The following is a 23,573-nucleotide window of genomic DNA, read 5'->3' on the forward strand; positions in this document are numbered from 1 at the left end:
CTTTGTGTAATCCATGTGGATCGTTTCTCAGTTTTGATCTCCCCCAAATGTGTGGTCTCCCCATTTTTCTGCGAAGGTTCCGTTTGTAGAGAATAGCCACTTAACACTTTATGCAAAGCGCATCGCAACTGAACAGGTGTGTGTATGCGGGGAATATCTCTGGACCACTGTAATGTCAACACATACACACCCGGGGCATAAACAATCCCGTTATATATGCACATGAGACTACGTTAGCGAAAATGTGCATTATTCACAACCTTGTGATATCTCCAAGGGTAGTGCTTTCACCCCTTTACTGGGTTATTTCGCCAGGTCGACATTTTCCCTTAAAGGGGCAATCTGGGGGGGGCACACTTTGGCGAAAAGAATAAATATATTTTTTCCTTTTTTATGGCTAGTGCACTATATCCCCGTTTGGCATGTCGCCAATTTGTAACATTTTTCATTAAAAAATAGAGAAAAGAAAAAAAAGAAAAAAGCGTAAACGGCACACTAGTGTGGGCAGTAATGTGTTCTCATATACAGGTAAACATGGAGAGGTATACAAACGAGGGATGTTTAAAGCAGGCACGTCTGTTGAGCGCCCGTTCTACTAAATTGTATGAACGGAAAATGCACGCAGGGTGGTAACACATCTGCACAATCGTGTTGGCACATTCAGATGGAACAATCAGATGGAACAGTAGGAACACTTCCAGCCCCCGTGACGTCAAACGTGGGGACTCTCCTTGTAAGTGTCGTCCATGTAGAGCCCCGCAGAAGTATCATTCGCAATGGTCATAGATTGGTTGTTCTTCCGTTTTGCACTCATTCGCCTCTTCACCTTGTTTATTAAGTCGTAGTAATAAATGACAAAACTTAAAAGCAGAATTATAACACCTATTAAAATGACAATGGTGTAGGTGACCAAGCTCCCATCGAAGAATCCACGTCCATCCGAACTGTTGTTCTGATCTGAATTCGAATCTGCTCCTTCCCCATTGGAACCCTCCTCCTCCCCACCCTTTTCCTCATTTGCGCCATTCACGTCATTCATGTCGTTTATGTCATTCCCGTCATTATATTCTTCCCCTTCCTTCACCTCAAAGTTTTCATACTTATAGTCTACCAATTCATCTTTGTCATACACATTGACGCTGTTCTGAAGCTTCAATTTGTCGAACGCTTCGTCACTTATCTTCATGACGGAATTTTGGACTTGAAAATTCATAGGCATTAAGTGCAAAGCGTTATGTGTATGTACTGAGATGAAGCTGAATGGACTCACATTGTAGGTACTACTGTTGACGTCTGCCCAGGATGCGCGGGTGGAACCAGAGTCGGACGCCAAGATAGGCCAGGGTGAGTGCTTATGAACAGTTTTCTGCAAATTTTTGTGAAATAGGGGGCTACCAGAGGAGTTGGTAAAATTAAGGGGCAATTTATCAGGCACTATTTTGAGGTCCATAAAACTGTTTCTGGTATGTCTATTGGGTGAGGAGGAACTACTCCTTTTTCTTTCTCTTTCTCCTATTGGATCAGTTGAATTTTCGTTGTGCTGTTCTCCCTCCTGCATGAAGGTATTCCCCTCCACAAATTTTAAGTCATTCGCATTGCTTTCTTTTTCCGCTCGGTCCATGCGGTCAATATGGTCAATACGGTTATATGCTTCCTCCCGTTCGTTCTGTTTAGTTGGCATGCCGTTGGTGTCTTCCTTAATCTTATGGGGTAATTCCACGAATTTTGGGGAACTCTCCTCGTCGTTTTCGCTAAATAGATCATCCTCCCCTTGGTCATTCGCCGTCACCTGTATGTAATTTAGTTTGTTTGAGCACCTCAGTTTTGACCTTCTTCCTTGGCCACTTCTCTGGTTGTTGTCTGGTTCTGCGTCGAACTCCTCGTCGGGATCATTTTCCGCCTCTTGCTTTTTCATTTCCGCATTTACCAACTTGTCAATTTTTTTATCCTCCTCCTCTTCCTCCTTCTTACTCATCTTTCGCTTCGCTGTTCCATCTTTTGCGGTATCTTCATCTTCATCTCCGTCCAGGTTTTGGCTGGGTGTGTCGTTCACAAGGTCACTCTTTTTTCCTTCTTCGTAGGGAAGGCCTTCCCCGGACAAGCCGCCATCATCAGCGTTGTCTTCACTGCCATCCTCCTCATCCCCGCTTAACTGTCTACTGATAATCACACACGGAGGCAGCCCCCCACTAGGGGCGTAATAAATGGGCTCATTGCTCAATGCAGATGCCCCTACGGCACCCTTTTTGCAAAATTTTTTTTCGAAAAGAAAAAAAAATAAAGTTAAGAGACAACATCTAGCATTAAAAATATTCATATCTTTTTCTTTTTTTTTTTTTTTCGGGGGGGAAAGTTATATTCGTGGTGGAATTGTTAACTACCGCCTAGCAAGGTGAACTCCTGCACGTAAGAACCATGTACTCAATGTTTCTGCGGAAAGGGGGGCATATCATTTGTTTGACTAGTGTGGCAGCTATCAAGGGCTCTTCTGTAACCTGCATGGGAAGAGATGCGAACAAACGTATGTTGCGTAGGTATGTATATAAATATATATATGTATGTGTGCTGCTCTTGCTTTACTTGTCTTATCCTTTTTGCGTTTCTCCTGTTGCCTTACTTGTAGAAGGATTATGTTCCCCGCTTCGCCTCTTGTCTTCGTCTTTGTCCTTTTCGTTTTCTTTATCTTTACCGCTTTTGTTTTTTTGTTTTTTTTTTTTTTTCTGCACCCTTTTTCCTGAAGAAGCACCACGTGGGCAGTTGCAGCTGTTTGATGTTGTCTAAGGGGGGTTAAAATGAGGTGGGAAGAAGGGAGAAAATATGGAATGGGCAGACAGAGCAGACGCAAACTAATTACACTAATTTCGGCGACCGCTTTTTCTGCTGCTCATGTTGACACGCTTGTAAGTAGGCCACATACGGGGGAGCAATTCAGTGACAAGCTTAACGGAGGACTCACCAAAATCGGGAAAAAAAAAAAAAAAGGAAGAGAATTTTTCAGCTGTTCTTCTTCCTCCAGGTGTGTAAAAGAGGGGTGCTTCGAAAGTTCTCCTTGCTTGTCCGTTGGCTTATTTTTTTTTTTTTGTGCCAATTTTTCCAGTCTATATAAAAAGTTTGAGTTACACGTGTCCAGTCGTTAACGTGGAAAACATTTATCCGTTCGATGTGATTAATTTTTTCGTAGCAAAAAATAAAATAAAAAACAAAACAAAAATTAAAATTTAGCAAAATCCGTGGAGATCAATTTTTTAAAGACAAACACGAAAAAAGAACAAGTCATGCATCACGATGGTGAATAAAATTCAATTTACGTTCATGTGTAGGTTGTCTGCCAAAATGAGGAAGTGTTGTCAGATCAAGCATAATGGCTATAATTTTGGGATGCCTTGTATTTGTGGAGAAAAATGTTTGACCAATACATGAGACAATCCATTTCAGTTAAAAAGAGCGAGACAACAAAAGTGTAAATGGAGGAGTCTTTTTTATTTTTTTTTTTTTTTTTTGCTCATAATTGTAATGATCAGAATATCAGTTGTTCTTTAAGCAGAAGCTGCAACACTTTTACAGAATCATCTGCATGCATGTGCATGAGGGTTTGAAAGACTTTTCCTTTTCCCAGTCACCAGTAGTGCGTCTCTCTACATACGTATGAAGAGTGTTTACACACATTTAAGTGTACTCCTTTGGCAAAAAAAAAAAGGTTCTCTCCTTTTTTATTTCCTTCCATGCTTTTTCCGCGTCGGTCGAATTGCTATTAACGGGAAGAAATTTTTTTCTTTTTTTTTTTTCATCATATCGGTTGACTCAGATGAGACATAAAAAATATGGCAAACATGCCGTAAACAAATGCGAAATGGGCAAACGTTCGTGCGGTTTCCTTCGTTGAGTCGCCCTTGGGACACTTGTTCTCATACAACGATTTCTCACAGGTGTGAATTTCCAACGGGAGCTATTCACTATGTTGCAACAATTTGCGGGTAAATTCCCCAAGGGGGAAGTCCCTCTTGTTCACAGGATGAGAAATGACCCTTTCTGTTCTGTCCATTGTCGTCCATTCGCCTTGATTTTTTTTCCCCCTCTTGAGTTGGTTTCAGGACAAATTTAAGGGAAGCGTCCCGCAAAGTACAAATCTCCATCTTTTAAACGGGCAACTTTGTACACTTATAAATGGACAAACTGGGGGGCACTTTTTTTTTTTTTTTTTTTCACAAATTGTTCTTCCATACGTATGTGCAAGGAGTCTCCATGGGCATGTAGCTTCTCCTCATAAGTAGGGTTGTTTCCTCCTGCAAACCACAGCGCATATAATTGCGGTGGCGTATGTATAGGAAAATGCGCACGGAGGTAAAGGTCCATTCTTATGCGTGCGTCCAAATAAATTGGCGCATGAACAGTTTTGCCATCAGATGGGGAAATATAGTTTCACATAGTGAACAAATAACATAGGACAGGAAAAAAAAAAAAAAAAAAAAAAAAAAAAAAAAAAGCCTAAATGGGGATTTATGTTTCATTAAATTGGGAATCATACGCAGTGGTCACACCTGAGGAAAAAGTCTTTTATGCTGATGTTTGTTCGCTTCTTTTCACTGCACTATTTTTTTTTTTTTTTTTACAAAGTGGAACTTTATCTGTACTGTGATACACTTCGCGGAGTTGTATTTTTTTTAATTGCCAAACCGAACAGAAGAACAAATTGCCCTTTCGCGTTTTTCTTTCTCTTGTGCTGAGGGAGGTAAAACGATGCGTATGCAACTGGAAGGACAAGTGGTAAGTGGGCAAATGAAAACGCTTTCGCAAAAACAAATTACACACAAAGTGTTAAAAAAGGGCTGATTTCCCTCTTTCGCGTAAACGTTGAAAGGGCCTCCCCCATCCCACCCAACAATTTTACCCCTCTGGAGATCAGCGCAGTTTCTTCCTTCCGAATTTTAAAAACTGTCCCTCTTTGTATTCTCCCGCTCCTTTTTTTTTTTGCTTAATTTGAAAGTTGTTATAGACCAGAAATGAGCATAAAATTTGAGTAATTATTTTATTATTTTATTTTTTTTCTCCCATTTGGATCGATTTATGAAGAAATTCACGGATAGCTTACACCTCTTCTCGCCGAAAGATAACAGGTCAGTTTTTCCCACATCGCAGCATGAACACTGAGACGTGTTACAACCATTTTTCTGCGACGTTGTGACGCTTGACCCATACACATCGCTCATTTCGAAACGTCCGTGTGTAGAGCATACGTGTAATATCTACATGTGTGCAAACCTCAGCAGAATATTTTTACCCTTTCTCCTGTCCGACCTGAACACGCAGGTGCAACAATGGTAAGGCAAGCCAACTCGAGAGAAACATCCTCACCACGAACGGATTAGGCACGATCGAGTTAGACAGGAAAGGGGAACCCCCCAAAGCAACCTCCCCCAGCGGGGTCACCCCAGATCCGATCTACGAATTGGGAAACGAAATAGAAGACCTTTTTGATGAAGATGTAGAGAACATCAAATTTAACGCAGATGAAATTTCTTCCTTTTTTCTGAAAAATAACGAACTCGAAAATGGAAAGGAAGAATCAGCAAATGATTGCAGCAATCCACGAGAGGTGAACAACATGGAGAGAAATCCAAAATGCAACAAAGTGGAGTGTCTGTTCGACCCAGCCACCAGTGGACCACACGTCTGCTGCGTAGCCATTTTGTCCAAAAGAGAAAACGTCGAAATTGAGTTTATCCACCCGGATATATTCGAGCCGCATGAAAAAGAGCATCTAAATAAAAGGAGGAAAAAGAAAAAAATGAAAATGATAACCCCGTTTTGCGTGTGGCATAGATATAAGGGGGACTGGGTAGAGGATGTGAAATTTTTAATTGAAGAAAGGATGTACTTGTTTGGGGAAACCAACACGGGAAACGTCCTGTGCGATTTTTACAATAACAGGTCGTGCAAAAATTACAATGAATACAATGTTATGTATGCCCCTAGTGGGAACAGGTACTACATGGTAGGGCTGAATTATATGCAAGACAGCAGTTACAAGGAGGTCCTTACCATTGGGCAGGTGCCACACTTCGACTTCATATATGGAAGGCTCTGCCCGGCGGTGAGGGCCATCCTGGGGGAGGAAGGATCGAAGGATAGAGCAAAGAATATAACGCATGATACAGCGCAACACTGTGTGAAAAGTGAAGAGGATGCGCAAAAAAAGTACGGCGAACTGATCACCTTCCTGGACAGCTTCACGGCGGATCGTCCGTTTGATCAAATGGACTTCAACCATTACTACCTTCATTTGTCCAAAGACATTGAACACGTTAGTAACATAAAAGTGAAAAACATTCTGACCATTCTAAAAGCAATATTGTTGGAAAAAAAAATTGTCATTTCCTGTTCGAAGAAGGGAAATGGATGCAGAATGGTGTTGCTCCTCCTTTCCTTCATTCCTGATATAATAAATTTTGGATTTAATGTAAAAAATTATGAGAACAAATTTGAAGAATGGATAAAGTTAAAGCTCCCTCTGATTTTATTTCACGAAAAGTATGTTCTTCTCCTCCACATAAATAATTTGCAGCTATTTAATGAACACGCAAATGGAAAGAATTACTTCATATCGACTAGCACAGGGAGCGATGTATATTATTACGTGAAGAATAGTGTGGATGTTTTGTACGAGATGGACAATGATGAACTAATTGTGAAAAAGGAAAATTTAATGAATGCTTTAAGTTTGACAAAATATGAATATAATTATTTGAAAGGCCTTAACTCCATTTTTCAATCTTTGATTAATTTTTCTTCTCTTTTTTTTGAGACCTCCAAGGGGAGTAACATCACGGAGGATGGTCATACCGGGGGGGGATTTTCCAAGGGGCACTCTACCTCTGCTAATGTATTGGACAATCGGTTAGATGCAGCGGATTGTCTAGACGGTGGGAACGCCATTCGGACGCAACAGCATGGGGAAGTGATCCCCGATTGTGAAGCGCGCCCATATAGTAGTAGTAACCATGAGGGTAATCATAATAATTTTGATGGGAGGAGGAACCCCCGCTTGGGAGAAGCCCAAATTGACCAGGCCGGAGAAAAACACGAATACATTGACGACGAAGATGACATATGCGTCTTAGACACGAAATCTATGAACTTCCAAAAGGAGGAAGGGAAAAGGTTTACCCCAATGAGTGAAACCGAAGGAAGGATCCAAAGCAGCAACACAAAAAAAAACACACCAATGAATGATCAATCGGATAGGTACATTTCCAACCTGAGGAGCCACTTTCATACATATTTTAAGAATTTTTTTATTTCAAGCAAGGAAAACTACGAAGAAGGGAAAAAGGAGCTGAGAGAACAGTATGAACTGAATTATAATAGTGACTTCCTCCAATTATGGCAAGAAACAGAAAATTATAATTATTTCATCGAGAAGGATTTTAAAATGAAAAAGTTTTTAAAAATTGCAGAGCAGAATAATGTCCCATTTGACAAGCAAAAAATGGAGGACTACAAATTTGTGGATGATTTGTTAATAATCGAAAAGAAGGACAACGCGGAAAGAGGAAAAAATGAACAAAAAAAAATTAAGGATGTTTTGCTAATATCGTTAAAGGGTTATGTGTATGAAGGGACCTTTTCCATTTTAAAAAATTGCAAAGAAGGGGTAGGCAAATTTGTGTATAACATACACGATATAACTTTTCACGGAGAATGGCAAAATGATCAGATAAATGGGTCAGGTCATTTACTATACAATAACAAATTCAAATATTTTGGAAATTTTAAAAATAACTTGTTCAGTGGAAATGGACTCTTTGTTGATAATTTGTTAAATCAATATGAAGGGGAATTTTCCAATGGCTCATTTAATGGGAATGGAAAACTTATCTTTAACAGAAATACTTACATAGGCATTTTTAAAAATAATAATTTAGTAGGAAAGGGGAAAATATTGCACAAAAATGGACTTATATATACGGGAGAAATTAAGAACTTCCTCCCCCATGGATATGGCTTCCTGTCCTACAACAGTTCGACCGTATTTGAAGGATACTTTGTTGAAGGGAAAAAAAATGGAAATGGTTTTTTAACCATAAATCAGGGCTCCATTTCGGACGAATGTTTTTGTATTGAGGGGAAGTGGAGCAATGATGAACCTGTCCTGAGGAGAAACTTCCATATCGTTTTTCCAAACAGGGATAAATACATAGGGAAAATTTATTTTCTACCCTCTTGCGATGAGTCCAACAGGAAGGGGCGGAATCTGTGGAGTGACCACCATGCCATGTGTCAGCAGATTCATCATCAGCTTTTTGAAGCCAAGCAATTGATAGAATGTCATATCGGTTTTGCGAACCAGGGTGGGGGACAATCCCCGTTTGACTGTTCGAAGAACATGGAGGAGAAACCGGAAAGCATTAGCAACGGAAGCACCAACAACCTTACTGGCATCACTTGCAGCGATAGTACACACCCTATTCGCTGTGCGAACAGCAGCGTCCTTACCACGGCAAGCAGTAAGAACTATTTAGAATACCAGCATTGTGGGGGTAAAAACGCGGGAAGTCAAATTTTTAAATGCTACGATGAAACCCCCATTTCAACAGAAACGAAAAACAACGAACAGAGGCCTTCTCCCCCAGGTGAAGACCCCAACCCAGATGAGGCAAAAGTTATCAAAAAAAAGATGCTGAAGGAAAAACTCGAAACTGTTTTAAAAATGAAGGAGAGAAAAACGTTGAGGAAATGTTTCGAAATATTAGACAAACACTGGATATGCAACATAGAACAAAAGTTGAAGAAAAATAAAGATGTCGTTGAATATTTAAAAAAGAACAATGTCGTTCTCGTTCCACACAGAGAAGGACTAAGTATAACTTGTGATAAGGAAAAAAAAGAAAATTATGATGGGAAATTTTGCTTAGGTATGAAACAGGGATATGGCATATGTGTCTATGGTGACACAAACAGATATGAAGGCTACTGGCACAGGGGAATGAAGCATGGTTATGGGCTTTTGTACGAAGGGGACAGTATATACCATGTCCACTTTAGCTACGATAAGTTAATTAAGAAGGAGGAAATTTCGTCTGAGCAAGTAAGTCGTTTTAAGCCCCAGAAGGCAGCCCCCAGTGTGAAGAAACGAGGAAATAACTTTTTAATAAATCAGTCCTTCTTTCAGTACAGGACGCTCTTATCCTCCACTGTGTGTCAGTACCTTTGAGGGCACCTGGAGTGAGCAGTTAACGAAAGGTTGGAAGGGTTGTTGGAAGGGCTGTTGAAACGGCGGCTGGAGCGTCGGAATGGTCAGGAGAACCCTGCTACTTCGCGCTACATCAGACCAGCTTTTGTTTTAAAAACGATGGGAGCTCCTCCGCAAACGATGCATGCACAGTTATTTTGTTAATAATGCAACGCCTAAGCCAGGTGTTTGCTATTGTGACGGTGAGTTTAAAAGATCTTATTAACGGAGCACATGGGGGTAACATACAAATGTTGAAAAATAAAAATGGGAGACGGTGAATGGAAAGATACGCAGAAAGTTCTGCCCCCACGCACACATGCCTGTATTATATGCTCTGCGTTCCGCTTTTTCTCCTAAACTGATTTCCGAATCGGGGAAAAAAACACTTTATCATTTTGTGATTATACACCTTTTTTTTTTTTTTTTTTTTTGTATCATTTATGGTTATCATTTATTAATTTTAATTTTGATGAAGACTTAAAAAATGGATGCTCATAAGGTGAAAAAATAGGAAGTAACGTAAATTAAGGTGAAAAAATAGGATGTAACGTGAAATGGCGTAACACAAAGTAACGCAAAATAATCCACGTTCGCATGAACTGTTCATACGTTTTTCTAATTGCACACGTGTTCGTGTATAAAAAAAAAAAAAAAAAAAAAAGCTAGCTGTGCAATGTAGCAATACTAGCTAGCTCAATCTTCCACACCATTTGCGAATTCCGCCCAATGTTGTATAATCTATAATCCCCCTTTTTCCTCATAAGAACTGCTTCAAAATTTCAATAAATTTGTCATTGCGCAGGGAGTGATACTGGTCCAACGTTTTGTCAAACTGCTTGTAAATTTCCTTCGTTCGGTAACTGGGAATCTTCGAATTGATGAACTCCACAATGTGTGTGTAGCACAAATGATGGTGTATAAAATTTAGGAAGAAGAAAACTATTTTGTACAATCTTTTTTTGCTCTGATAAATGGAATTGTTCTTTTTCCACTCAAGTAGGGATTGGAAGACCACGTAATTTAAAACACTTATATCGACATCCTTCGCATTCATGTCCACAGTGAAGAAGGGTGGATTGTTCAACAAATAAATGTATGTTAATAGCCACACGTTAAAAACTACATAGGGTGCTATGAAAAATATTAAAAAGTAAAAGTGTCCAAATATGTAGATGGTCAATCCGTACAATCCCAGAAATATGGTAAATATGAATGAATAGAAATCAAAATAAATGGGTCCTTTTAGCACTTTTAAAAAATCTTCGTTCAACGATATCAGCAACGATTTTCTCGATTTCTCCGATGTATATGGCAGAAGAATAAAGGACGAAATGATACTTCCAAAGAAGTTATTTAAAAATTGGTTTTTAAAAACTAATCCTCTCTTGCATTCATAAACCAAGGAATACAGACTTGCGAACATGGTTCCCATGGGTAGGGCATATAATATGATGTGGAAAAATAAAAATGAGCAAACAGAAATTACTTTATTGCTCTCTATGGCTTCAAAATTTTTGGACATATTTGAGAATAAAGTTCCATTTCCATATTTGTTATAGCAATAGCATACGTGAATTAGAAAAATGGTCATCATTATTGCAAAATCTCTTAATAAATACGTGATGTACCTAAAGGTGGAGATGTTTATGTAGTCATTGCAAAGTGCTGTCAACGAGTTCATTAGGTCTGTTATGTAGCTCGTGTCTTCTTTCTTCATTATTTCATTTTTAATATTTTCGCTTAATAATTTGTTTTTCTGCTCTAATTTTTTTGCTTCCTTTAGACGTACTTCCTTGCAGATATTCTGCGCACACTTTAAATCCCATACTAATCCCAAGTGGTAAAAAAATTGAATGACGTATTTCGTTGGGTTTATGCTCAGAATGTAGAAATTTTCGTTCATGGCATAGCAGTACGGGAAAACATGATGGTAATTGTGGCATCCTTCTCCCAACGCCACAATGGAGGTAAAAATGTTGTTTGAAGCTTTTATATCATTATTGTAGGGTCTATGTCCAAATGAATGCGAGGCACTGTTGATCGACCATGTGGCGTGTAACGTGATGATCCATCTTAGTGCTCCTAAAATGAAGAATCCGTCCCAGAAATTGTTATACATAAAATAGGAATATATTCCTGGTACAACGAAACAAAAAAAAATGTTAAAATATGGATCCAATTTATGTTGCAACAGGAGAAGTGGGTTCTGTAATAAATCATCCACATATATTTCTTTCTCCTTTTCCTTCACATATTTTGTCTTCTGATATAATAACCATCCAACATGGCTATAGAAGAATCCATATCTTATGTTATGCGGATCGTACTTGGTATCACTGTACTTATGATGCAGGCGGTGATTTCTGGACCACGTTATTACGCTTCCTTGGTTTGCAAAGCTGTTCAAAATTAGGAAGAGAACCTGCACGAAGGTACTCGCTTTAAATGCTCGGTGGGACCACAGACGGTGCGCGCCAAATGTTATGCCGAACCCGTTTATTAAGTAAAATATTATGCACTGTAAGGGGGGTGGGGGTAGATGATACAAAAAATGAACAGGGTGAACAAAGACGAGTGGTACAAATGATAGCAGACGATACGGGGGGAGAGGAGAGCTTACCTGAGCGAACAAGGACCTTCCATACTCATGGTAATACAACTTGATCATGCCAATTACACCAAATATATGGAAAAACAGAATGAAAGAAAATAGGGAGGATCTAAACTGCTTGTGGTACGTATATATATAATTCACAAAAACCATGTAGGCGTAATATACGTGGAATAAGATAGAGATAGATGAAAAATTATGAAGTAATTTTGAGTTATCATTAGAGGTGTACAGTAATTTTGTAAAAAATAGACTCAGGCATACCATATAAACAATGCTGAGCACGTGGTTAATTCTTTTAAATAATTTTATGTTTGTATTATTATGATAAAAATTGCTAGCTAAAGAAATCAGACTTTTACTGAGCTGTAGAGTTAAATATACCTTTATAATCATGATGTTGTGAATATATTTCCAGAAAAAAAAGTAGAAGAATATATAAAATGTTTGCGAGAAAAAAAAGTAAATCCACATAATATTTGAACCTGAGCTGTCTTTTGTTTTCTGAGAATCAAGGGTATTTTTTTTTTTTCATATATTCTTCTTCTTCTCTTTCTTTTTTCTCGATTTCTTCTATAATTTCTTTTTCCTTTAAGATCCCTTCATTTTCTTTTATACTTTTTTCATTTTTTAAAATTTTCTTTGCTAACTGTTCCAAGTGTTTCGAAGTATCTCCGATTAATTCGTATTCATTTCTGTACTCGTTTTCATTTTCTTTGCTAATTTCGTATTTGTGGACAACTCTGTTTTCCTCAGTCACTGATTTTTCATTTGTTTTTTTCTTATTGGTCCAAAGGGACTCTAGGAAAGTACACAGCTGCGTAATGTTGTACACATGAAGCAAGTTAATCCCCAAAGTGATGTTCAGGTCAACGTACTTCAAACTTAATAAAGATATGAGTGTAACCAACAGTCCCTTGAAAACATTTACAAAATGAATAAACTTATTGGAGAAACATTTCCTGAAGATATAGCAGGACGCCAAAAAAACAACATAAGTTATATAAATCATTCCTACATGTTCGATATTCAGATATCTTTTGCTTAAAGCCTCCCACATTTTTTCCCCCACTTGGTTGAAATTCATTCCGGCGTTCTTTTCTTTGTAACTCATCGATTCCCTTCAATGAGTTTCTCTTGACTTTGATCAGGTCAACAATTTAAAAACAAAAAATTCTACTGAACTGTGTTCTTGTACATTTACATGCAAATGTGTACACTTGCTATTTGGTAAAAAGGAAACAGCGCATAATTTTCTTTTTCTCCTTCTTGGAACGTGTGTTTAGGCGCAGCAATTAATTTATCTTTTGCTTGTTGCACACATACGCACGTATTCACGTATGCTCGTATACGTTCGAACAACTTTTTTCCCCTGAACAGCTTTTGCTAGGCTATAAAAAGGGGGAATTACTCCTCTTAAAAGCCACGTATATACGCGCTGCACATGTACTTATATATACTTTATAATCATAGGAAAAATTTACTCCAGCTATATGTATAGTATATTTTATTTCGTGGCTCTATTATACTTGTAAAAGTGTCATTTTTTTTGGGTGCTATTTTTGCCAAAATTTCCGAAATTATTTTATTTTTTTTTCATTCCATTTTGCGAACAAAAAAAAAATGACACTTTTTCGAATAGCAGATTTTATAACGTTTTGCATAAAAAGCTAATATGCAAATAACATGTCACTTTTACATGCATATTTTGTACTTCCACTTTTATGTGTGTATATGATTGTACACGTTTTTACACGCTTGCATAATGATCCCCTTAGAATGTCATTGCACCTTTATAATTCCACTACTCATGTGGCTATATATATGTGGTTTATTTTTACATGGGGTGAGAGACCGCGAATTTTTTTTTTTTAATTTTTCCCGTTCATCGGCTAACCCAATGGTTGGTTTTGTAGAAAATTGCATTCATTCTTTTAAGCTTATTTTTTTAGTTTTATACTTATAGTGGTGATCAAAAAAATGCCTTAAGTGTTTTTTTAAGTTTTGCAAATTCGGCAAACCCGCACCCCAGCGTTCACTCGAGCACAGTGCCATGCGCATACGTGCATAAGAACATGTGTATACACATTACGTATGCATATGCTGCAAACATTTTTGCAGGCGCATCGTACACCCATAAAAAAAGGCTCTCACCATGTGGTGAGAAAATGAATGCAGTGCATATGTCCTTCCTTTTCGAGGGGTGTTTTGTGCTTTTTCACCCAAAACAGATCAGCCGCTGACTCGACGCAGCGCCATAAAAAAAGCACATATATATAGTAAAAAAAGGAAAATGAAAATAAAAACCCACCTGCGCATTCCTTTTTGTCACAATTTTTACGCATTCACGACATTGGATGCGATTCGAAGGAATTGCTCTTTATGCATAAAAATGTGCCTTCTTACAGGGCACGTTCTCTATGAACATGTCGAAATGAAAAACGGGGCTTTAAAACCTTTGGAAGAGGCAACAATTTTGTTTTTCCTCCGCGTATGGGGTTTGCACGCCGGATCGATGGCATTTTTTTATACACATTTATTTACAAAAACAAACAATTTGTTCGATATGTAACGAATTGGTGAAGACAAACGTTAGCGCCAACGGAATTTGATTCACGCGTAAATGGCACATTAAAACACAAACGCAAAGTCGAAAAAAGAAGGAGTAAAAGAAGAGGCTAAGCTGAGCCATGAAAGAGGAGCTTCTGTCTGACAACGTAAGAGACACAGCTTACACGCGAAAGTTAACACAAAAAATGCAAATCTAACACGAACAAAACAATTGTGCAGTTTTAGGAAAAAAATTTTACTTTGAGTTCTTTCATTTCGTTAATTAACTGATCTATGGCCTTTTGTCTTTGGTCCATCGTTTCTTGGAGCTCTTTCACTGTATTCGAGTGTTCTTTATACATTAAAAATAGAGTATCATTTATCCGTTCGCTTTCGTTCAAAAGAAAACTACTTAGTTCGTAATTTTTGTTCAAATCAACATGTAGGTTGTATACTGAATTGGGCAGAGGTGTAATATCCCCCAAAAAGTCGCCCCCCAACGATATACTCTTTTTTCCATTTTTGCCTATAATTCGTTAAAAAGAGGGAGAAAAGAAAAGGGATGCAAATTGGGTGAATGAAGAGTGTTTTGCTTTTGCTTCATTCGAGTTTATTGAGTCCGCTTTGCTTTTTGCCCCCTTTTTTCACAACGCAAGCAAGGTGAAACAGTCATATGGTGGCAAATAATTTACACCAAGGTGTTGCGCGCGTGAAATAGTAACGCTATGGTGTGGAGGCGATAATTAAAAAGGCCCTTTTTTCCATTTTTTACCTTTTTTTTTCAATTTCGATTTTCCATAGCTTTTACAATTTAGCAAAGCTAGGATGATAAATAGGAAAAGAGCTACTTTCATTTTGACTTTCTTATACTAATAGGGGAAGGGGGAAAAAAAAAAGGGAGTTATAATTGGACATATTTTGATGCAAAGAGCAATTTGTATATGTTATACTAAATTATGTGAGAAACGTCGCAGGGACGTCTTCTCTTTTAAAACGACAAAAATGGTTAGGGAAATATTTCGTCTGTTACTTTTACACTTCAAATAATGGAACGACGAATAAACCTGTGTAGTTTGGGTGAGAAAAGAGCTATGCGCAATGATTAACACAGCTTTTGCTTATTTGTAAAATTCCTCTTCGCGATAATAACGTATGTAATTCGTCCAGGTGCAGCCTTTGGCATTCACATGTGTATATGTAGCACATTACACATTGTATAATAATATTATGTGGATATAGAAACGTTCATTTGTTTATTATTAGCGTTACGAATGTCATTTGGACTCTTTTGAAAGGGAGAAATATTTTTTCCGTGTAGTAAAACCTACCTCTTCATATGCAACCTTACGGTTAATTGTTACGTATAGGCGTATCTGCTGCTTACGAATTTATTTAACCTTAAACGCTCAAGTGTTTATGTATATACATATGCACAAAGAACTTTTCCGTTACCCCGACTGGCAAAAGTCATTACATGGTTACTTGGGCCTTGTGCATAATTCGCCCTTTAACATTTAAGCCAATCAAACTGCGGCGAAAAGCGAAGCGAAAAAATATACATAACTAAATCACGCAACCTATTATTATGCTTATGTCACAGTCGGTCAAGTATGCCATTATTCCAAGTGAGATTATTAAAAAAAAAAATTATGCATTACGTGTCACGCATTACATGCAGCATATTACGTTACCCATTTGTACAGTACGAACAACTTAGTGCATCGCACTTTTAACTCCTTCGGCATATGTTAAACAGTTTACGCATCATTATATTTAAATTTATTTTTTACTTTTTTATTTTTATTCCTTTTTATTTTTCATTTTTGCCATTCATTTGTTTTCCCCCATTTTAAAGTTTCTCCCCATTTGTTGCGCAAAATTGTATGACTTGTGACAACTGCATATTTTAGCGCACAAAAAAAGTACATAAAATATAAAAAAAGGGAAATTATCCTTGCAAAAATTATTTTAAGTTTAAACTTTGCGTTTTTTTTGAATTTTTACATATTTGTCTTGTTTTTAAACAATAGTTTCGTTACGTATAAGTTAAACATAGTTATACTGAACTTTGCTCTTGTACGTATGCGCATAAACGCAAAAAATAAGTACACGTTCTTACGCATATATATACTCAACCGTACCACCATTTGATATCACCCAAAATGAAAGTATACAAAGACGTGTTTACCAACGATGAGGTATGTTCCGATTCGTACAATCAAGAAGATCCATTTGGAAATGCAGACTTTCGCGAAATCGCCTTTGAAGTAAAATCAAATAAAAGAATAAAAGGAAATGACGACTATGGTATTGCCGATAATAGTGAAGAAGCAGTAGATGGAATGGGTGCCGACGTAGAACAGGTTATTGACATTGTTGACTCCTTCCAATTAACATCCACATCTTTGAGCAAAAAGGAATACAGTGTTTATATAAAGAACTATATGCAAAAGATTCTCAAATATTTAGAAGAGAAGAAACCAGATCGTGTAGAAGTTTTTAAGACGAAAGCTCAACCACTCATTAAACATATTTTAACAAATTTTGATGACTTTGAATTTTACATGGGAGAATCACTTGACATGGATGCAGGCTTGACTTACTCATATTACAAAGGTGAAGAAGTTACTCCACGTTTCGTTTATATATCAGATGGGTTATACGAAGAAAAGTATTAAGTCCACAGTGTGCCGCGATGGAGCATACCATGAAAACGCACAAAAAATAAAATAATTCTATAATAATACATCCTTTGAGGTATATATACATAAATGAATGGACATTTATTCAATTTATAATTATAGCATGTGCAGTTCGTAAGAAATGAAATGTGAAAGGACCTTTACCTCTACGTTTTCCTTTTTTTCCCCTTTTCGTTGCTATATACATTTGTGCGAATATATGAAAATGCGTGCAATTTTTCAATCTCAAAAATAGGCTTTAAATTTATATCTAAGCATTGACCTGTAAATTTGTTGCAAAAAATGTTGTAAAAAAAGAAGCGAATTAACATTTAGTTATTTTCCCTCATTTTTTCATTTCATTTGCATTTTTGAGAAAACATACATGCGGCATACCTTCAAACGAAAATACACATTTCAAGCCTTAAAAATTTTGTAAAGAAATTTACTCGTACAAATTTGAAGTAAAAGAATAGCGGCTAATGTAGCATGACGCAGCACACACGTGTGCTTGTTCTCACTCGACAATTAAAAGGATACGCTTTTTTTAAGTTTAACATATGAGACACGCCATTGGTGTTTTCCTGCGTATTCTGTATGCTTTTAAATTGTAGGCATACGTTCTCCTCTAAATGGTAAAGTTTACTGGGTAGACTGATTGACCACTATGAAATTGCCACCCGCCCATGAACGTGTTTCACCCTTCCCGCAACAATAATGGGAACAACACCGCACAGATTTATTACATAAAAAGATAAGCAGGATGACAAGAAAACAATTTCAAAGTATAGTCATCAAATGGTTAAACTGTTCGTATATTGAAAACATTTTTATTTTTCTTAGGATGATATAAAACATCCATTTTGCAAAGGTTCAGCTTTTGCGTGAATAACATGTAACCCTTGGGGGGTCGGTGCTTAAAAGTGACATTTCTTTTTTTCCGTTTAGCATAAAACATATACGTAGCACGCGGAACTTTTTTTCCCCTTTGGGGCATGCTGAAACGGCCTTTTTTTGTGGAAAAAATAAAATATTTTCTAAAATTATGATGCAGTTTTTCCTTTCTGCAAGAATTGTTTGCGTGTTTTTTTCTCGTTAATACAATACAGGCGTAAAATACACGGAAGAATTTTGTTAACGCCATTATGCCAAATAGGGCGAAAAGATACGCGTCGAAATTTTATGTTTAATATATAGAACGTACAAGGACGAGCGAACGCATATATGCTCGATACGTATGTAAAATGTGAAATTTTCCTTTTTTACCTTATTTCATTTTTTTCCTTTTTCAAAGTGGAAGGAGAATAAGGGCGTGGTACCGTGCCGATCACTTGCTCCTTATTCTTTCAAACTTTGCAGCTGCGTTTTATAATAGCATGATTTTCATGTATAAGGCTCTGTTATCTGGCGTTTATCATCTTAAAATAAAATATTAAAAAAATAAATTTTAGTAATATTTTATTTTTCAGATTTTAATTTTACGCAAATGTTATCTTCATCGCCTCAATAGCTATATATTAACGCTGCAGTCTTCGGTAAAGAAGACGTCGAAAAAAAAAAAAAAAAAAGAAAGAAGGAAAGAAAAAAAAAAAAAAAATTATATTTATTTTTGCCAAAAAAAAAGTAAAACAAAAACGCAAAATGGCGGGGCGAAAAAGTGTACTTTTTTTTTTTTTTTTTCAAAAAAAAAGAAATCGAACTAGCCAAAAGTAAAAGATGCACTGCATGTACTCTGTATACATCCAGGGGAACTTTTTAATTGTGCACGTATTGGATGAAATTATATATTCTATATGGTACGTGATGTATATACGTACATATGCATAAGTGCATAATATCTGTATTGTAAAAAAATAAATTCGATCCGTGCGCGTTAGCAAATCATGCATTCGCTCAAAAAAGTAAGTTTTCCACAGGTATGCTTAATGAAGGCCACATTATCTGAGGCCATTTATTTTTACTTCGAAACTACGTGGTTCATTTGGCACAAGCGAGCATTAACATAGTGAAATGATGAAGCATATTATGTACATATATTTTTTTTAAATGCATTGCGCCGCTTTATTTCAAAACAGCAAATGTAAAACAATACTGGTAAATTTTCAGAGTATTTTTTAAAATAAGGGGAACAAAGCTGCCGTGTTGGCTACTGCCGTTTAAGCGCAAGAATATGCAAATGTGAACGTATGTACACGCGCACCACCACAACGTGTTTTTTCCCCACATTTCAATAAATTGAAAGGAGTTAGCAGAATTGCGTTACTCATTATTTGCCCTTTTCAACCACATGAGTTAAGCAAAACGCGTAACTCCACTGACAGCAGTCACAGGTGTATTGCTGAAATTAATGTGAACAATAATGCCGGGAATTCATATTTCTCTTTGCCCAGTATTCCGTTATTTTGGGGTTATTCATGTTCTCATTTCATCTTTACTTTTCCGCAGAGCATAATTAAGAGGTACATGCACAACAGAGGTTGAAGTGCCTTTCCTTTTTGATGCCATAAGTCAGTCGTTTTCCCATTTTGTTATCATGTTTTGTTCCCGTTTTTATAGATTTTTTACGAATAAAGAAAAAATTTGCTTAAGAAAAATGTTGTACACAAACTTATAAAATTTTATGCATACATATAAAAACGCACATTAAAGTGGGTTTTACTCTTTTAATAAAATTGCTAGATGGAATAGTGCTTCAGAACAATCTCGTATTATGCAGCACACCAAAAAAGGGACCCGTTACCCAATTTGACATTCCCTTTTTTGAAACTGCCATAAGGGTAACCCCCATAAATATTCGTTAAAGATAACACTTTTGGTAACACGTATCAGGACTTTATCATCATAAAGTACAATTAAAATGAAACTTAAAAAATGTAATATGCATATATCTGTTTAATCTTCATCATGTACAGCATTTTCAAAATTTACCCTCCACTTGTTCCCATGTACATACATCTCCATTAGACAGGGAACAGAACAATTTGTCGTTTTCCAGTATAACATTCTACAAAAGAGAAAAATAATGTTATAGAAAATAAACACGGAAGTAATATAGGGGATCGTATTTTTTATTATATTTTACTTTTCTTCATTTTGCTTTTTTTTTTTCTCCTTCTTCGCGCTCTTCACCTTTATTGGGAATTCATGCTTTAACGCCCGAACGAACTTCTTTTCTAAAACGTCAAATCTGGGTAGGTGAGGAAATGAAAATTATGAGGTGTGAACAACAAGCTGTGTGTGCTGCGCTCCACACTGTGTTGCTAAAAAAGTGCAAACATTAAATTTAAATTATTTTACATTTTTATCGTGTGATCTTCTGAGGCTATAAACAAGTATTTGTTGTGCTTGTCCATTGGGCATTTGTTTGCACTTGATGGGCCTAATTGGCAATTTAAGAAAGAACAAGTAGGTAAAAAGTAAAATACGAAAAAAAAAAGACAAAAATAGGAGTATAAGTACCAAATTGGTAAAACGAATGTCTGTCCTAACCTGCGTCTATGTTTATGAAGCATCTGTTGGCTCGGATGTCCCAAATTTTAACAACGCCGCCAGAGTCACAAGAATATACCCAATTTGCCTAAAGGTAAATGTGTGTATGTTTTATTTTTATATATAAACTTTATTTAATTTATTAACATTTTTCTTATTTTGTTGCTGAACTTATTACATCTGCGTTGAAGTTAGAGTAGTTGCACGGGAATTGATGTCCATAGAAGGTGTTTTCGCACAGGCCACTTCGCATATCCCAAATCGATACCTGCGTAAAGACGAATATAGGTATATTTTTCCTTTTTGAAGAAAAGGCAATAAAAAAGGAGAAACATTTAGAAGCATTTACTAATACTTTTTGAATTACCGTTTTATCAACAGACGCACTAACGAGGGTTCTATACGTTGGGTGAAAGCTTACAGAATTTACACTGTCCACGTGCCCCCTTAAAATTTGCCTTTGCCTTAAGCTGTTTATGTCGAATATTCTAATCGTCTGATCCATGGATGCGGACGCAAAAAAGTTTCCTAAAAATTAAAGGTAAAAGGGTTAGTTTTATTTCACCCACATGGAAGCAAATTAATAAATCTGCATATTTATGTGCCCCTTTTCGATTCCATGGGAATGTGCAAAATTTTATGCCCCCATCAGCTCAAGCGCAAGTGCCACGAAACGTGTTGGTGTGATAGAAGTTATGTGCTCAAATGTACATATGCGTAGGCACGAGTTCATATTTTTTTCTATAAATTTAAAACCTTCGTAATGGAACGACAAACTCCACACGGGTCCCGTTGAATTTTTAAAAGTGTGAACGCATTTTTCCTTAATCATATCCCACAATTTTATTTTTGAATCTCCACCAGAAGTACACAAGATATTGCCGTCCTTATTAAAGCAAATATCGCCTATCCATTTTTTGTGAGCTTGTGAAGCCATGACTAATTCATAATTAGTTACGCTCCATGTCTTCCATTTTCCATCATCTCCTCCAGTTGCTAACAAATGAACTTTGTCGTTGTATGCAAGACCTAATACTGCATTATCATGAGCATTAAAATGTTTTTGAATCTTTAATAAGGAAACGCATAAATTTGGACTTTCTTTATCTTCATTTTCGCTTGGTTCACAAGGAGAACTTTCATTGTTAGGCCAAGGGGTGTCTTCTCTTTTGAAAGCTAGTTTCGCTAAATCGTTTTTATCCTGTTTTGACACAGCGTTTTGCAATGTATTTGTTTTCTTCTCATTTATCGACGAAACATTAGTTGTTGAAGAATTATCTAATTTGTCATTTCCTAGCAAATCTTTCAGCTTCTCTATATATTTATTTAATCCTTCGATTTTCGTGTCCCGTTTTTCTTTTTCCAGAACAACTAACATTTTTTCTTTAAGAACAGACTTGTAAAAAAACCAAAAGAGGTGATATATGAGTGTTAAAAGGTGTAAGCAATCATGTATATATGCAGGTATCTGTATATATGGGCACGACACTTCTTTGCATTTGAATATATTTTTAGCTAAAACTTTAAGCTAATTCGTTAGGTTAAAAAAGGCACATTTAACGTATATATATAATTACTTCGTATTTGGCTTTTATTTCATCTACAGAATTTTGAATTTTGTCTATTTCCTTTTTTTGCTTTTGTATTTCCTCTATTAAAAATAAAAATTAACAAGTTAATATTATCGATGTACATATAAAAATAATGAATGTTTTACTAATTTCGAAAATTTAAAGAGCCTAGGAAAATTATTCTAGACAGTACTATTTAGAGTTTCCTTTTCCTGTAGAACTCGTTTATGGTGCATTAGGTAGTAATCTCTTTCTTTTATTGTCTTTTGAATTTTTTTACTGAAATTTTGGAAAAAAAGGAACATATATATGTTTAGGCAGGTCCCAGAATGGAATACTATATAAATGTGTTATAGCCCATATATATATATATTTGTTTTTTCTCTCTCTTTGCAGCCATTACTTTGCGTCTTCCAAAGAATTTTGAACTTCTTTTGTTAATTTTTCATGGTTCAAAAAATCATTTCTTAAAAGCTCATTCTGTGTAAATATGTTTTCGTATTCCGCTTTTCTCAACCTGTTGATGTCATCACCAAATTTTTTAATGTATTCCTTCTAACAGAGAAAAATATAAATGTATTTTTATATTCATGAAAAAGAATGTTCACGCGTCATATATTAATAATTTGAAAGAACAAAGAACGTAAAAAAATGATCACAACCATATGACATTTTTAAAAACGCAGAAATGTGAAAAAACGTGTACGTGCAACCTCAAAGACTTCAAGCGATTCTATAAATTCATGTTCAAGCATGAAGTTATAAATAAAAGACAGGGCCATAAGAAAGTGTTTTTCATCAATATGATAACTTCTTGAGTTTCTTTCTCCTTAAAAGGGTTAGAAAGAAATTTTAGACATAAAAGTAAATATAAAAAATTGTAAATTGGCTATCTTAAATTGCGTTAAATTGCCTTAAACAGAGAGCACATGCTTCTGAATACTGCTATATACACTTTTATATCCTTCTATGCGTTTATTTATTCAATAATAATCACTACACCTAGTGCATATATAATTTTTTAAGCATGATTTTCCCTTGCCTGAAATTGCTTCATTTTTATTGAAACTCGAAATATTAACTACTTTAGCGTTTTTTAGTAACTTTTCAAATTTTTCTGAATTATCACTGTCAGATTCTAGACTTGATTCTAAACTTGAATTATCCTCGTGTATTTTTTTAATTTTTTCAGTTTTCACATTCTCGTCATTATCGATGCTTTTTTCTTCTTTGTTGTCTACTGTTTTTTCTACTAAGGATGTTGCATTGTATTCTTCGTTTTCCATTTGGTTTATAGTGTCCTTTTGTGTCTTCAACGGTTTCCCTTTTGTAGGGTTAATATTTCTATTTTACTGGACATCAAAATTTTATGACTGACGTACCATAAAATATTATGGATTTATGAGAACATTTGTTTTTACTTTTAATGCGCTTATTTC

At 36.2% G+C, this 23,573-nt stretch overlaps 7 protein-coding genes across 7 annotated transcripts; 2 read left to right on the plus strand and 5 right to left on the minus strand.

Annotated features, from left to right (window-relative positions):
• Positions 1-712: 712 nt before the first annotated feature.
• PCOAH_00030630 (Uncharacterized protein) lies at positions 713-2,317 on the minus strand (the record flags this gene model as incomplete). The annotated part of the gene is made up of 1 exon (XM_020059864.1): positions 713-2,317. One exon carries the CDS (start codon positions 2,315-2,317, stop codon positions 713-715), a length of 1,605 nt encoding a protein of 534 aa, XP_019915411.1.
• A 2,747-nt stretch (positions 2,318-5,064) lies between these two features.
• Positions 5,065-9,211, plus strand: PCOAH_00030640 (Uncharacterized protein; the record flags this gene model as incomplete). The annotated part of the gene is made up of 2 exons (XM_020059865.1): positions 5,065-5,114; positions 5,308-9,211. 2 exons carry the CDS (start codon positions 5,065-5,067, stop codon positions 9,209-9,211), a joined length of 3,954 nt encoding a protein of 1,317 aa, XP_019915333.1.
• Positions 9,212-9,989: 778 nt separating this feature from the next.
• Positions 9,990-12,317, minus strand: PCOAH_00030650 (the record flags this gene model as incomplete). The annotated part of the gene is made up of 2 exons (XM_020059866.1): positions 9,990-11,750; positions 11,853-12,317. 2 exons carry the CDS (start codon positions 12,315-12,317, stop codon positions 9,990-9,992), a joined length of 2,226 nt encoding a protein of 741 aa, XP_019915446.1.
• Positions 12,318-12,354: 37 nt separating this feature from the next.
• PCOAH_00030660 lies at positions 12,355-12,957 on the minus strand (the record flags this gene model as incomplete). The annotated part of the gene is made up of 1 exon (XM_020059867.1): positions 12,355-12,957. The coding sequence occupies one exon, from the start codon at positions 12,955-12,957 to the stop codon at positions 12,355-12,357; it is 603 nt and encodes a 200-aa protein (XP_019915327.1).
• Positions 12,958-14,327: 1,370 nt separating this feature from the next.
• On the minus strand, positions 14,328-15,719 carry PCOAH_00030670 (Uncharacterized protein; the record flags this gene model as incomplete). Its single annotated transcript, XM_020059868.1, has 3 exons — positions 14,328-14,919; positions 15,166-15,262; positions 15,424-15,719. 2 exons carry the CDS (start codon positions 15,245-15,247, stop codon positions 14,636-14,638), a joined length of 366 nt encoding a protein of 121 aa, XP_019915439.1.
• An 836-nt stretch (positions 15,720-16,555) lies between these two features.
• PCOAH_00030680 (Translationally-controlled tumor protein) lies at positions 16,556-17,071 on the plus strand (the record flags this gene model as incomplete). The annotated part of the gene is made up of 1 exon (XM_020059869.1): positions 16,556-17,071. One exon carries the CDS (start codon positions 16,556-16,558, stop codon positions 17,069-17,071), a length of 516 nt encoding a protein of 171 aa, XP_019915356.1.
• A 2,920-nt stretch (positions 17,072-19,991) lies between these two features.
• PCOAH_00030690 (Uncharacterized protein) lies at positions 19,992-23,420 on the minus strand (the record flags this gene model as incomplete). The annotated part of the gene is made up of 12 exons (XM_020059870.1): positions 19,992-20,078; positions 20,204-20,261; positions 20,372-20,453; positions 20,564-20,651; positions 20,742-20,831; positions 20,931-21,091; positions 21,320-21,959; positions 22,141-22,214; positions 22,328-22,413; positions 22,538-22,689; positions 22,848-22,963; positions 23,204-23,420. 12 exons carry the CDS (start codon positions 23,418-23,420, stop codon positions 19,992-19,994), a joined length of 1,851 nt encoding a protein of 616 aa, XP_019915496.1.
• Positions 23,421-23,573: the final 153 nt, after the last annotated feature.

This window comes from Plasmodium coatneyi, chromosome 10, assembly GCF_001680005.1.
Source record: "Plasmodium coatneyi strain Hackeri chromosome 10, complete sequence".
Taxonomy (NCBI): Eukaryota; Apicomplexa; class Aconoidasida; order Haemosporida; family Plasmodiidae; genus Plasmodium; species Plasmodium coatneyi.